Source organism: Poecilia formosa, unplaced genomic scaffold, assembly GCF_000485575.1.
Source record: "Poecilia formosa unplaced genomic scaffold, Poecilia_formosa-5.1.2 Scaffold42, whole genome shotgun sequence".
NCBI lineage: Eukaryota > Metazoa > Chordata > Actinopteri > Cyprinodontiformes > Poeciliidae > Poecilia > Poecilia formosa.
In genome coordinates this window covers 2,754,112-2,767,766 of record NW_006799981.1, presented here as the reverse complement: position 1 = coordinate 2,767,766, position 13,655 = coordinate 2,754,112, and the positions used below count along the sequence as shown (strand labels likewise).

The 13,655-nt window shown below is 39.0% G+C and overlaps 3 protein-coding genes across 7 annotated transcripts in view; 1 reads left to right on the top strand and 2 right to left on the bottom strand.

The window, feature by feature from the left end:
- Nucleotides 1-2,325, bottom strand: part of slx4ip (SLX4 interacting protein) — a 44,211-nt gene extending 41,886 nt beyond the window's left edge. For 2 of the 5 annotated variants that reach the window (XM_007551525.2, XM_007551527.2), the window contains exons 1-2: nt 2,256-2,325; nt 768-807 (exon numbers count right to left, since the gene is read on the bottom strand). In XM_007551525.2, coding sequence (XP_007551587.1) covers nt 768-807; nt 2,256-2,269 — 54 coding nt within the window. In that variant the 5' untranslated portion in view covers nt 2,270-2,325. Of the gene's footprint in view, nt 1-767; nt 808-1,256; nt 1,325-1,678; nt 1,968-2,255 lie in introns of those variants that run through there. The other 3 variants (XM_016671213.1, XM_016671212.1, XM_007551526.2) reach the window with 3 other exon arrangements.
- On the top strand, nt 2,256-5,300 carry mkks (MKKS centrosomal shuttling protein). The gene is made up of 4 exons (XM_007551528.2): nt 2,256-3,280; nt 3,810-3,988; nt 4,153-4,263; nt 4,828-5,300. The coding sequence occupies exons 1-4, from the start codon at nt 2,272-2,274 to the stop codon at nt 5,254-5,256; spliced, it is 1,728 nt and encodes a 575-aa protein (XP_007551590.1). The 5' UTR covers nt 2,256-2,271; the 3' UTR covers nt 5,257-5,300.
- A 207-nt stretch (nt 5,301-5,507) lies between these two features.
- srd5a2b (steroid-5-alpha-reductase, alpha polypeptide 2b) lies at nt 5,508-12,195 on the bottom strand. The gene is made up of 5 exons (XM_007551524.2): nt 10,864-12,195; nt 9,147-9,310; nt 8,945-9,046; nt 8,716-8,866; nt 5,508-8,628 (listed from the first exon to the last, which is right to left on the bottom strand). Exons 1-5 carry the CDS (start codon nt 11,136-11,138, stop codon nt 8,562-8,564), a joined length of 759 nt encoding a protein of 252 aa, XP_007551586.1. The 5' UTR covers nt 11,139-12,195; the 3' UTR covers nt 5,508-8,561.
- Nucleotides 12,196-13,655: the final 1,460 nt, after the last annotated feature.

Genomic DNA, 13,655 nt, shown 5'->3' with positions numbered 1-13,655 from the left:
CAACCATCCAGACCTAAGCCAGTTAGTAAAATTAGTCCAAATGTGTGCAATTCAATAAAACCCCAGCTGTTCTGTGAGGGCCACAGAGGTTTGTTAGAGGTCAGCATCATGAAGACCAAGAAACACAGCAGACAGGTCAAGGATGAGAAAGATTTAAAGTAAGGTTAGGATTTAAAACATTATTTCACATTATAATATTTCACAGAGCACTGTTCAACTTATCATCTAAAAATGGAAATATTGTGGCACCAAATGCATGCCCTTCCAACTAAACTGCCAGGCAAGTCAAGGCAGGTCAGTTGAAACCGAGGCAAAATGTGATCCTACATAATATTGACTGGCGCTGATTATTTGTATATAACAAAGATTGAATAAGTATCCACTTAATCAGGCACTACTTTGTTTCCCCAATCAAAAAATATTGCATTTACAGTTGCGACAGGACAAAAAGTGGAACGGTCAAGTGCAAAAGGTTTTTCAGTTCAAACTTGACGGCAGTTCAAAATGACGGCTTTTGTTTTGAGCATCAAATGGCATGCACCAAAGCCATCGTTTTGAGATCAGATAATTTTTTTATTTATTCTTAATTTTGAAAATATGATCACAATTTGAGAAATTCTAACATCAACTCTGCAAGGTGTCAAAGGATAGATTTGTTTTTACATATCAATGCCTAAAAAATTGAATTAAATATGGCAGACATGCTCCCTAACATCATATTGATTCAGGGTACAGGGGGCCTTTGGGGTTTGACTTACTCTACCTACCTTAATGACAAACTTGAAGGGAGACATTGCTTCACAGCACCTGACAACGAGAACACAGCTTGAATTATGTCTAAAATATTGGCCAAAGATGCTTACAAATACCTTTAAAAGGAAATTACTTCTTCAGAAATTTAGTGGAGGACAAACTAGCACAGATTTTAGAAATCTACTTTTCTACAAACTATTGACAAGTAATTTGTAGTTGTGAAAACTACTTCAAATTGAAAATCTAAGATTTAATAATATTTATAGAAAAAAAATACAAGACAGGGCAAATTATTTTTTAAATACTGTACATAACTTATGCTTATTTTAATTATAAAAAAAAAACTAAAAGGGAATCTCCAATGCCCTTAAACCAGTCTTTAGGAAGTTAAACATGGACTGAAATAATCCACAGTGATTGCAAAGTATTGAAATTATATATTTTTTTACATGCATAACATTTAAATGCATAGCATTTTAACACCATTTTTGCAAGCAACCCAACTTATTAGGTTGGATTCAATCTCTTCTGTAAAATGTGCACCGAGTGGTTCTACAGTGCTTATAAATACCTTTAAAATACAACAAAGGAAATTACTTCTTCAGATGTTTAGTGGAGGACAAACTAGCACAGATTTAAGAAATGCGTTTGCGTTTTTTTGTTACGTAATTCTCAATATATGCATAAAAAAATTCACACAGCTTTTTTGTAGCTTTACAACAATAATGAACCCCAGTATTCCAGACGTACAGGTCCAAATTCAAACCTCGAGTATTTTTTTTTTCCTTCAGTAAACAACTAACTTCAAAAACGACAAATACCTGCCATTAATATAAGGTTGTTACTTAATGGCATCACAATTACACACTATTAAATAAGTCAGATAAAACATCGCTAAAGTGGGACACAAGTAAAAATTTCATACCGCCAACCGTTTTGAAAGACATATGCAAAGCGCCTGGTGATGACGTCAATTTATTTTGCTGTCCACCAACTGCCATAAATATCAGAAATTGTTTTTACTGGGAAGATTCGCAAAACAGAGCCTAATCAAAATATAAAATAATGCACATAAGTTATATTTTCACTCTTCTGTGAAAATATAAATAAGCGAGTAAACTAAACGAATCAGCTTGAGGGAGTTACTCTGAAATACGACGGGCGGTCGCTGAGGACCATGGAATCAGTACGGCACAACAGCCGCCATATTATGAGTGTCAAGTTTACAAGGCATCTGTGGGATTAAACACTGCAACCGCTACCATGGAAACAAGTGGTGTTCGTATGTTGCCTGTTGTTCTTTTCTACTTTGTCTGTCGTCAGTTGAAATAATTTAAATAAAATCGCAATGTTACTTTAAAAAGAGTAAACCTTTTAAAGCACTGCAATATTTGTTAATACGTTTTAAGCATGTATATAAAACCTTTGCATTTTTTTGCTAATGTTTTAGTTAGGCGGTGTTAAAAACCACTAAGTGAATAATAGCAAGTTGACACCCTTACATTTGAAGCAGCATTGATGCATATAGCGAGTTATTTAAGTTCACTGATGCAGATGTCTCGACTCGTGAAGAAATCTCCCTCTGTCTGTACGGATCTCCCTCTGAACAGCTCAGATGTTTGTAACAAACTCCGCCTGATGAAGGAGCTTCTCAAGTCTTCTTACGGTCCTACTGCCAGGCTGAAACAAGTTCATAACAACATCGGAGGGGCCGTAGTGACCACCTCCACCTCATCTGTTCTCCTTCAAGCCATTTCCTCTTCTCATCCCATCGTGAGTCTGATAAAAGGCTCCATTCTGAATCACGTCTCCCGCTTTAGTGACTGTGGTTTGTTTGCTTCTGTTTTCTGTCTGTCTCTAATTGAAGAAGCAGGGCGGTGTGACCTCAGCAAAAACGTGATAATCAGAGTAAACAAACACCTTCTGTCTCTCTGCACTGCTCATCTACAACAAGAGGACTGTGGTTGTAAAGTCCAGCTGGATTTTTGCAGCAGCCAGAGTTTAATTACTTTAGCTCGCAGTGTTATCTCCAGCAAACCGACATGCGTGCTTTCAGAACCAGAATCAGCCCACATCAGCAGGCTGGCTGTTCAAGCCTTCTTACTGACTGTTCCTTGCAACATCCCAGATAAAGTCCGGCTTGGCAGAACAGTTACTATCCCAATGGAGGGACACTCTGTGCTGGAATCAGCCGTCTTTCCAGGCCTACTATTGGACACGCCTGAAAACATTTCTCTTGGCAATCTTTGTAGTCCACTCCGTATGGTTCTGTTCAGTGCATCTCTGGCTGGAGATCTTAGTGAACTTGGAGATGGTAGGATCGAGGTGCATCAGGGTGTGGACACTGACTCACAGATCGTAGATCAGCTTTTGGAACTTGGAAAGCAGGTGCTTAAAGATGAGGTGAAGTTATTTGTGTGTCAGAAGGTCATCCACCCAGTGCTGCAGCACTACTTGAGATGCAATGGTGTAATAGTCATAGAGAGACTTGGAATCAGCCTCATGGAGCCACTTATTCAGCTGACAGGTAGGACTTTGTTTCATCCAAATATACAGATAAGTACAAATACAATCTAGATTGCATAGTATTGCTTAAAAGTACAATAACGGTGAAGGGGATGCAAGGCATCTCTGAAAATGAATTTTTTTGTACAATAGCTTTTGTGATTAATGTTCTCCCTGTCCAGTCGGTCAGATTAGACAGTTCAATTACTATATAGCGGATTTCTGAATTCAATGGTGGTCACTGAATTTTATGCAGGGTGGCTAAACTCAAATAAACAGAGACATTTCAGATTTTTATTACTAATGAAAAAAGTGAGAAAAATGTAGAATTTTCTTTTCGTTTTACAATTATCCACTACTTTGTGTTGATCTTTCACATATAATCTGAGTAAATCACATTGTGAGTCGTAAAATGACAAAATGTGGACAACTTAAAGCTGATTGAATTCTTTTGGAAGCCACTGTAAGCACCTACATGTACACTGCGTTTCATCAATGTCTGTAGTTTGCAGTTAAAATACAATTTTGCTCCTGGTTGACTTCTCTAATAGGTGCTCAACCTGTGGCAACACTGCACACCACAGTCCCATGGGAAGCCTATGGAGAGGTCCATGTCAGTGTTAGGCCGTTTGGATCCAAGACAAAGCTGCATTTACACCCTGCTGGGAAAACAACCATCTGTACCATGATCCTCTGCCACAGGAATGAAACGATGCTCAGTGAACTGAAGGTAAGATAAAATAGAAACTACAGCTCCATTGTTGGTTTTAATGCATAAAGTAAATTAATAAAGGATATTAAGGATGTAAAATGCATGGCGGTGCTATTGTTTTTCAATGATACATGGCTCTTTATGCCTATGTTATAAACCAATATTTTTTTTAAATGCTGCAGCTGGTGTGCCAGAAGACGGAGCATGTGTTGAGGCTCACTCTGAGGGAGCCGTGTGCTTTACTCGGAGGTGGCTGCACTGAAACCCACTTAGCTGCTTATGTCAGACACCAGGTCAAAATCCTTTCCATTTATTCATTTTTTATTAACTTTACTAGGGCTGGATAATAAATCAGTAATAATATATGTCATGGTAGCCACAGGATCAATGTTAATAGATAATGTATCTATATATTTTCAATACATAGAACATTCACTGAACTCTTATCCAGAACCACACGACATTCTGGGAGATGTAGGCAGAGGAAAAAAAATTAGACACTCAGCCTCTCATGGTTAGCTAAGCAAGGTTGGTGGCATCTATTAACTCACTCAGTCTTTGGTTACCTAGCAACAACCTGCAGCTGAGTAACTTGTGCAGTATCAGTTTAAGGTTTTGCCACCCTGCCTCATAACTTCTTAAAAGTTTAAAAAAAAAACAACAGCATGTAGTGAAAACTGGATAAAAGAGAAAAGGTCACGTCACTAGTTTTCCAGTATTCCAGATATTTAAAACAAAAATAGATATCACCTGATCCAAAACGCTTATATTGTGAGATGTTGTTTTCAGCCATTATCGTCCAGCCCTAAACTTTACATTAATCTTAGCTTTTGTAATGATAATATCTTCTTTTACAGAGCAAGAATGACGTGTCGGAGTCCTCACCTGTTTTGGGCTGCTCACAGACAGAGTACCTTCTTGCCGCTGAGGCGTTCTGCCGCTCTCTGGAGTCGGTGGCCACGTCTCTAGAGCACGACGACGGGGCTTCTCTCATCGACCTGACTCACGCACACCACTGGACTCTCCCTTCAGATGCTACAGAGGAACATCTGGAGGACGCTGCGGCACTCTGTGGCTGTGGAGTGGTACAAAGCTGCCAAAATAAAAAGTGGAGCTACCTAAACACTGAATATGCAGAGTTCTCCCCAGAACCCTTGTTAACAGCGTCACCGCTGCAGCCGACCGTACTCGACTCCTTCACAGCTAAAGTTAACGCGTTAGAAGTTGCCGTGGAAACTGCTAATCTTGTACTGGATGTGAGATATGTCATTCAGGATGTGAACTAACTAAAGAGATGTGTTATCAACAATTACATAATGTCACAGACACACTTTTGTGATTTTTAATTTTATTATTACGCTATGTAAACAGTAAATTACATTTTTACTATTCTTATTCAGCATGCAGAACACTCTGGCAGTAAATTAATTCACATCAATATAGCATCCCCACTGTAAAACAAAATGGTGGCACCATCATGCTTTGGGAATGTTGGTCTTCAGCAAGAAGCAGGAAGTTCCTACCATCTCTTCCATGGATCATAAAGAGTATTGTCCTCAACTCCAGCGTCTTTCTAACCATATGGCCAGAAAGAGATATAAAGAGGAGCAGCAAAAGCAAATGAGGTGGATTATCAGAGCTTGTTAACAACTTATGGTCTCATCCAGGACATGTTACTGTGGAACATCGTCTCTACTGCCCAGATATTGAGCTGTTGGCATGTCATGACAGCCTTCAGAATGTTCTTCAGTGAGAACACTTTTCAGTTTTATTACAATACTGACTGCTACCGAAGATCCTTCCTGTCCACAGCATCACCATCCATGACAACTTAACATTTGAAAAGTGCAACACATAAACACAGAACAGTTTTGTTCATGTACTGTTTGCAATCAGCCTTAGAGCATAATTGAATATTTGGAGTGCTGGTCAGAAGTTTATGAGAATTAATCTTGCACTTCGGTCCCTCAGTGTTTGCAGCAGGATGCTGCATATCTTCTATAAGTCTGTTTTGGAGTGTGTAATCTCTTTGGTCATCATCTGTTGGGACAACAGCATCAGAGCGAGGGACAACAGAGTCGGTGAGAAAAGCTCAGCAAGCTGATGAAGAAGGTTGGCTGTTTTCTGGACTGTTCTGGGGATGATGGTGCAAAGAAGAACTTTTCATAAAGCCAAGAAAATTTTGGACAATCCTTAGCATCCTCTACATCATAACAAAACAGTTTTTAGTCAGAGGTTTCCTCAAAGCTGCTGTAATACAGACTGCTACAAAATGTTGAACTACATAAAGCCTAATACCAGAAATAATGGTAACTGGCCTGAAATGTTATAGTGCTTTAACTAGTTCAGAGGGTCAAAATGCCTTACACTACAATTAGTCATCCATTCGTCATCCACAGACGGAGTGGGGATTTGAATTAGCAACCCACTGTTTACAGAACAAACTCCTGCCTCAGAGAATCAGAACATCGAACTTTTTTTAAATTGAGCTGGTTATTACCCACCTTTAAAAAACCTTAGCAAAGTTTCATGAAACATTAAATGGACTCCCACATGTTTTTGTTTTGTTACTTTTTTTGAAATATGTATTGACCGTATGGCCAGAAAGAGACAAAAGAAATATCAAATTCTAATTAAATTCTAATTAAATAATACTTCTTTCATATCTTAAAAAAATAAATAAAATTTCAGTTTTGATGTGGGCACAAATGATAGTAAATCATGAAATTTTCTTTAAAAAAACCCATCTGATCCACTGAGCAATGAAACGGACCTGAATAGAAAAGCCTTTACTCCACAGGGTCCAGTCCAGTCAAGTCAAGTTTATTTGAACATCACATTTTAGCAACAAGACAGTTTGCAGTGCTTTACACACACATCACACAGTATCCAGTTATGAAACAAGTAATAAACATTACATTTCATCAAATGTCAAAGGTAATTCTAACACATGGGGGTTTAGACTTGATTTAAAGGAACTCAGTGTTTCAACTGTTATACAGTTTTCGGGAAGTTGGTTTCAGATTTGTACATATTACCGTATACTGCATATTGGTGTATATAACATTTAATGACACATTAGGTTGTTATGAGTTGCTGGACACTATTAAAAGCTCTTTTTTGTTAGTTTGTTTTAGTGTTTCTTTGTGCGCACAGCCATTTTGGATTCCTGAATAAAAGCTGGCACTCGTACCTGCAATTCTGAGAGCATCCACCAGGCGTCACAAAGCAAAAACAAGATTCTGTCGAGAGTTTTGAGCAAAATGGCCTTGAAAGGTTTCATAAATATCAGAGTATAAAAGATAAATTAGGTGTTAAGAGGGCTGAAAGCACAATTTAGATGCAGATTCCTAAAGCCATCTGCCAAAAAAATTATTTCTTTTCCCTTTTTTTAATGGTCACAGGGGGTTGGTGCCTTTCTCCAGCAGTCGTTGGACAGATCCCCAGTCCATCACAGAGCAACACAGAGAAAAACAACCATGGGAACCACACCCTCATATATACAAATTTAGATACCATTTAATCTAACAGTTATGTATTTGAACTGTGGGAGTACCAGGAGAGCACCATGCATGCACAATGAGAACATGTAAACTCCATGTTCTCAGAAAGACCAAGGATAGGGAGTCGAAACCAGCACCTTTATTCTTCCATAAACGAGAATGTGCAGAACCCAAACACACGCTCAGAAGGTAAATTCAGCTGTTTGACTCATGTATGGTGAAACGTGGCTGCATTTAGAAGTTGAGGGACTGAAGCTGTAAAGGGTGGACTGGAGACACTTGACTAGATCCTCCATCAGGGGGCAAATAACAAGCATAGACACAATTTGATACAGAATGAGTTTGAGGAAAACATTCACTTTCTTAAAAATAGTAGAGGCCTCAAACACATCCATGCAGGTGCAGCAAACATCTGATTTAAAAATGGTACACTGAGTTTATAGTGTTTTTCTTGTAAAACTGAAAACTCAAAATGGTTTAAAAACCCTAAAGACCACAAAAATCACATTCTTCTAGTCATACTCACCAACACATACAATTGCATACACTGATACGCAGACAAGTAGGCAACTCTGGGTTAAGTGCCTTGAGCAGGGGAACATCAACATGTGACAGGAAGAAGCTGGAACCTGCATTATTATGTTTTTATGGTGTGAAGCACTTCGAACTGTCTTGTTGCTGAAATGTGTTATACAAATAAACTTGACTTGACTTGACTTGGAACCCACAAATTCCAACTTCAAAATTATTACTCTACCCAGTGAGCCACATTTGCCCTCTGGTGAGGAGACCGTGTTCTTTTTCTTCAAGGCATAAATAGATCAAGGGCTGCACGGTGAGAAAATTGTGGCAATAAAGTTCTGGGTTTGAATCCCAGTCTGCAGGCATTTGTGCATTTAGTTTGCATGGTTTCCCCATTTATGTGTGGGTTCCTTCTGGGTACTCTGGTTTCCTCAGCACAGCACATGTTTAAAAAGAGCAACCTTAAAAGTAGAGACCTCAGAAATATGTCTATAAAATAGCATGCGTTTGGTGTTCTAGAGATAAAACTAGAACCGTTCCCCAACAAAAAGTAATGAGAGGATGTTTCAGAAGATGAATGGAATCAAAGCCTTTCGAAACCTGGGGTATTCTTTAAAATGTTCCTTATAAAACCTGCAACAAAGATAAGAGAAATTAGGAATAAAAGAATCGACAGTACAAAAACAGGGATCATTAATCTTTTGAAAATATTGTAGGTACTTGTGATGGTAATAGGCTCTTGGTCCAATAAAACAGAGGCTAAAGACAGCGATCGAAATTCCTGGAAGGGACCATGTCACTATGGCATAGCCAAACCACTCCACCAGCTCCCCAAAGTAGTTGGCACCAGACACATATTCAAATAGGCCTCCTGCAGGAGATTAAGGAGACCGTGTGAGTGTAAGCACACTTTGGAGGAGAGTTTGCTTGAGTATAATCAGGTTCATACCTGCTGGAATTTTGTAAACTATCTCTTTCGGTTTCCTCAGGTTGCGCAGAATGTAATCGCTGTGTATATTAATGGCCATTCCGATGTAAAACACCACTAAGCCTGAAACAACATGCAACACAACTAACATTTCACAAGCCGTCTTATGTTTAAAACGGATTTAAGATGAGAGGAGGGTTGGGGGGGAAGAGCGTGTGCTTACCAATTGTATAGCAGTAGCCAGCTGACCATTTCTCATCAAACTGGGCACAGTGCAGCAGATAGTGACCCTGCAGAAAACCGTTCAAAAAGCAGAAGAAACCTCCTGTGGTCATCACACTCAGAGGGAAAGGCTGTCCTCTGGTTAGCAGGGAATACACAAATGTCCTGTGATAGACAGAAAGATAACAGAAAGAGAAGGTAGACCAAGAGGTGGAGGTGTAACGTTACTACAGCTCATATCCTGGATAAGTTCAGCCATTCCTAAAATCAAGGTCCCAGAGTTTGGAGGCAGAGTAGGTAGGCACAGAATCCAAGCTGCTTGAGGTCGAGTCCGAAGTGCTTTATTTGGCCAGCAAATTAGCCTGACCTGAACCTGAACGGAATATTGTTGAGAGGAAGTTGAGAGGCTGCAGAGCCAACAATGTGGATGAGCTGAAGGTTGCTTTCAAAACAATCTGGGCTTCCACAGCAGAACCACAGTTTGATCCCCTCCATGTTCAGCTTCACTGATGCAATAACTCATGCAAAAGGAGGACCAATCAACTATTGAGTGCAAATACAGTTCATGACAATGTTATAAGAGAGTGTATCAGTAAAGACCAAATATGAACAGAAATAAACACTTAAAATATGTCTTATGAATCTACTGAGCTGATTTATTGAAATAAATTAACTTTTCTAACATTTCAAGATCCAGCTGAATGTAAATGGCTTTCCCATTGCTTATATTGTCTTTGAGGTAAAATGATAGAAATTTTCAAACATAAACAAGGTCATATAATATGAACCCTAATCCCCCAGTACCAGGGGCAGAGATAAACTTTTCCCCCTACACTCATTACTGCATGTCCCTCCAGTTCAACATAGACATATTTGGCATCGACAAAAATGTCAGATTCTTGGAAGCTGATAAAAACCATTAGAGTGGAGCAGGAAGCATCTGAGTTTATGTCCAAGGGCTGCGGGACAGATGTCAGTGACCAGAGCCTTCATCAAAAAAAACATTGTAGGGAGCTCTGGAAGTGGCAAAAAAATTATATATTTTGGTAGTTTAGGGAAAAAAAATCTGCAAAATGTGTCTAAATTTGGTGTAAGCTTTCATATTTTACACTGGATTTTGGAAATCCAGTGTAAAAAATGTGGAAGTAAAAAAAAGAAGAAGAAAAAAACGTACTGTTTTATTGTAATTGGATGAAAAATAAATTAAAAATAATAAATTAAAATAATGCAAGCACATAGCTGTGTAAAAATAATTTTATCATGTTTAGTAAGTGAAAACACAGGAAATCTGTTTAGTAGGTGGTGGCAACTTGTGCCACTGGAAAAAAAAAAACCTGGGAATGTTTTAATGAAACCTCTGCAAATTTGCTCTAGTTTATGTCAGCTGCATCAATCTTTGCACAGGTGGATGTACGGTTTCCAAATGTTTACATTTCTAAAAGGTTTATGTACTGCAAAGTGCAAAAACATTCTGGCAAGGGACAAAAAAAAAATCCTAATTATTTTATGCATCATCCACATTTTTAACTATAGCAGCATCCCAAAGGTTTGCTTTATTTTGGTACCAAGATCATTGAAATAGTTTGTCATTGCTGAATAAAACTAAACTACATTTAGGTATGTTATTTTAAAGATGTACTTCAGGCAACCCTGTGGGGCTTATGAGGTTTTAAATGCACTCTTAGCATCCTAAATTAAGCCTCTCTCTTTGCTCTTACCTGTGGAAATAGTGCAGACAGAAGGTCTTTAGCAATATGGCCCTCCCCATAGTGGAATATTGGCGTGAAAGGTGCATCAGCAGCAGGGGCATCAGAAGAGCTGGCATCTCCTGCAGGAACCAGGCGACTCTGGCAGGGACCATCCTAGCCGGAGCGGTGGGTTTCATGTGGCGTCCATAGGAGGCCTGTGCCTTCCTGTGATTGATCAGGTGAAGAAGTCCTGCCAGCAGCATCCCACAGCTCAGACAGTTCACCACGCTCTCATAGCAGTGCATCTTGCAGGTCTCGTCCTCCACGCTACAGTAATCCCTTCCAGTTCCGAACTAATCCTGAGTATCTGTTTAAAGCTGAATGGATGTAAACAGCCTCTCTGTGACTCCTCCCAGAGAACACAGCCAAAGTCTGTCAGCCAGCCTGCTGAAACATGAAAGTGTTCCCTTTTTCACAGCTTATGTACATGTTTTGCCTGAGGCGAGGTTATGATTATCCCGCCCTCCCGAGCACAAATTTAGGTTTTGCAGTAAACCGGGAGCAACAGCCATGGAGTCATCTGTGACAGATGACTTCTGGTAAGAGCTTGCTTCATGTTAAAACTCCCTAATATATGCGTCCATCCAGTTAAAAAGCTCACAAAGCAACCTGGGCAAAGAAAAAAAAATCTGGAAATCTGATTGTTTTAATAGATCTATTTGTGCACTTGCACATTATTTCCTAATTGAAATGGGACCAAGTAGTTAAAGCTTTTCAATCTCCTCAGCAACTGCTTGGATTACATGAATGTGGATGAGCACGTTGTTGGCACACCTGTCAAATTAGATAAACAGGGCTAGATTTAATAGATGAGAAAAAAAGGAAATAACTGAAACAAGTTCAAATAAAAGCTGAAAAGACTCCAAACGGTGAGAAGCAATCTGATTTCTGCAGTATGGCTTCCAGGAAGCTACAGAGCTGAAAGGATCATTACTTCCTGTTGTTACTGGAGATAATAATCATAAATTTTCTGCCGGATAATGCAAATGTAATGAGATTGAACTGGAGTGCTTTAGAACAAGTTATGCTTTTTAAGTGCTTCTCCTGTTCGTGGTGCTGCCCTGAGTACACAACTCCAAAAATTAGATCATCACTGAAAAGTTAATTTAATTAATTCATTCATTCAATTTTAAGAGTGAAACTAGAATTTCATAGAGACCGATAACACAGCATGATTGGTCTAATTTTTAGAGCAAATATCTTAGTATACTTGAGACAAAAACTTGAGTGACTATTCAGCAAAACATAGGAGCATATTTTGAGTAAATAATTCCTTAATATTGACAGAAAAGAATTAGTTCTGCTGGTAGATTATTTCACTTACATTGGAAAAAGTTTTGATATAAGTGAAATAGTCCGCCAGCAGAAATGTTTTTTTTGTTTTTTTTTTATCAACCTGGGCTAATTAAGGAATTATTTAGTTAAAAGATAGCACACTTGAAATCAGGCAAATCTAAGATTATCTGAAACTAAATCAAAAGTACTTCATAAAATGTGTTTTTGCAGTGTATATTTTAGGCGTCATGTCTTCATTTAGAAAACATCTAAATGGCTTACAGCTCATGAAAACCCAGCATTTTGACTCTTAAATTAATAAAAACAAGGCTTTTTAATACAGAAAGGTTATGATCCACATCATAATGGGAAGAACTGCTGATTTGATGGTTTTCCAGCACAGTCACTGACACTCCCCAAGGACGGTAACCTCATTGCTAAAGCAGCTGGCTACAGAGTGATGCATGCAACATATCAAAGGAAAGTTTGGCAAAAGGAAAAACTGTGGTAGAGAATGATGCACGAGCAAAGACCATTCAAATGCTTAGGGAGATTCACAAGGAGCCCCACAGGATATGAGCTGCAGCTGCCAGAAGTAGAGATGTCAGAAATGTCTTATGTGGGACTAGTAGGACAAGGATTGGACTGTTGATTAGTGTCCCAAAGTTCTCTTAAAATGAAAATAAATTTTGTATTTTGTAAGTCAAAGAGTCTGAGCTGCTTGAGAATCATTGTGAAGTTTCAGTGACAATTTGGGTGCCATGTCACCTGCTTGTCTTGGTCCACTGGGTTTAAAAAAGAAAAAAAAACTTAAGTTCAAGACATTAAGTTTGACAGAATTGGGACGTTTTAAAGCACTTCCCCTCTTCTGACAGGTTTATAATGATGCCGATTTCCTCTTCCAGCAGGATATGGTGTCTCCACACACTGCCAAAGGTTCAAATGCTGGTTTATTGTGTTACTGTGCTCGAGTGGCCTGCAAACTGGGCTGACCTCAAACCCATGGATCCTCTATGGCAGGAGTGTCCAAAGTCGGTCCTGGAGGGCCGGCATCCTGCATGTTTTAGTTCTCTCCCTAGTGATAGTAACAACCTCCTCACCAAGTCAGTGTTCTGAATAGGCCTCTAATGAGCCATCATTTGATGCAGGTGTGTTAAACCAGGGAGAGAACTAAAACATGCAGGACGCCGGCCCTCAAGGACCGACTTTGGACACCCCTGCTCTATGGACTTAAGGTCAGCAGGCTGATGAGACACACCAGTCCCAACAACGCAGATGACCTGAAACCAACCATTAAAGCAACCTGGACTTCCACTACATCCCAGCAGAACCACAGTCTGAGCTCCTCCATGCTGCATTGATGTAGTAACTAATGGAAAACCAAGAATATATAACTATACTTTTCTGTATTAAACATTCTTTTTTTTCCTCATGTTTCTTTATTTGCTGTACGCTATAATCAAATTACCCAAATTTATGAAATAATT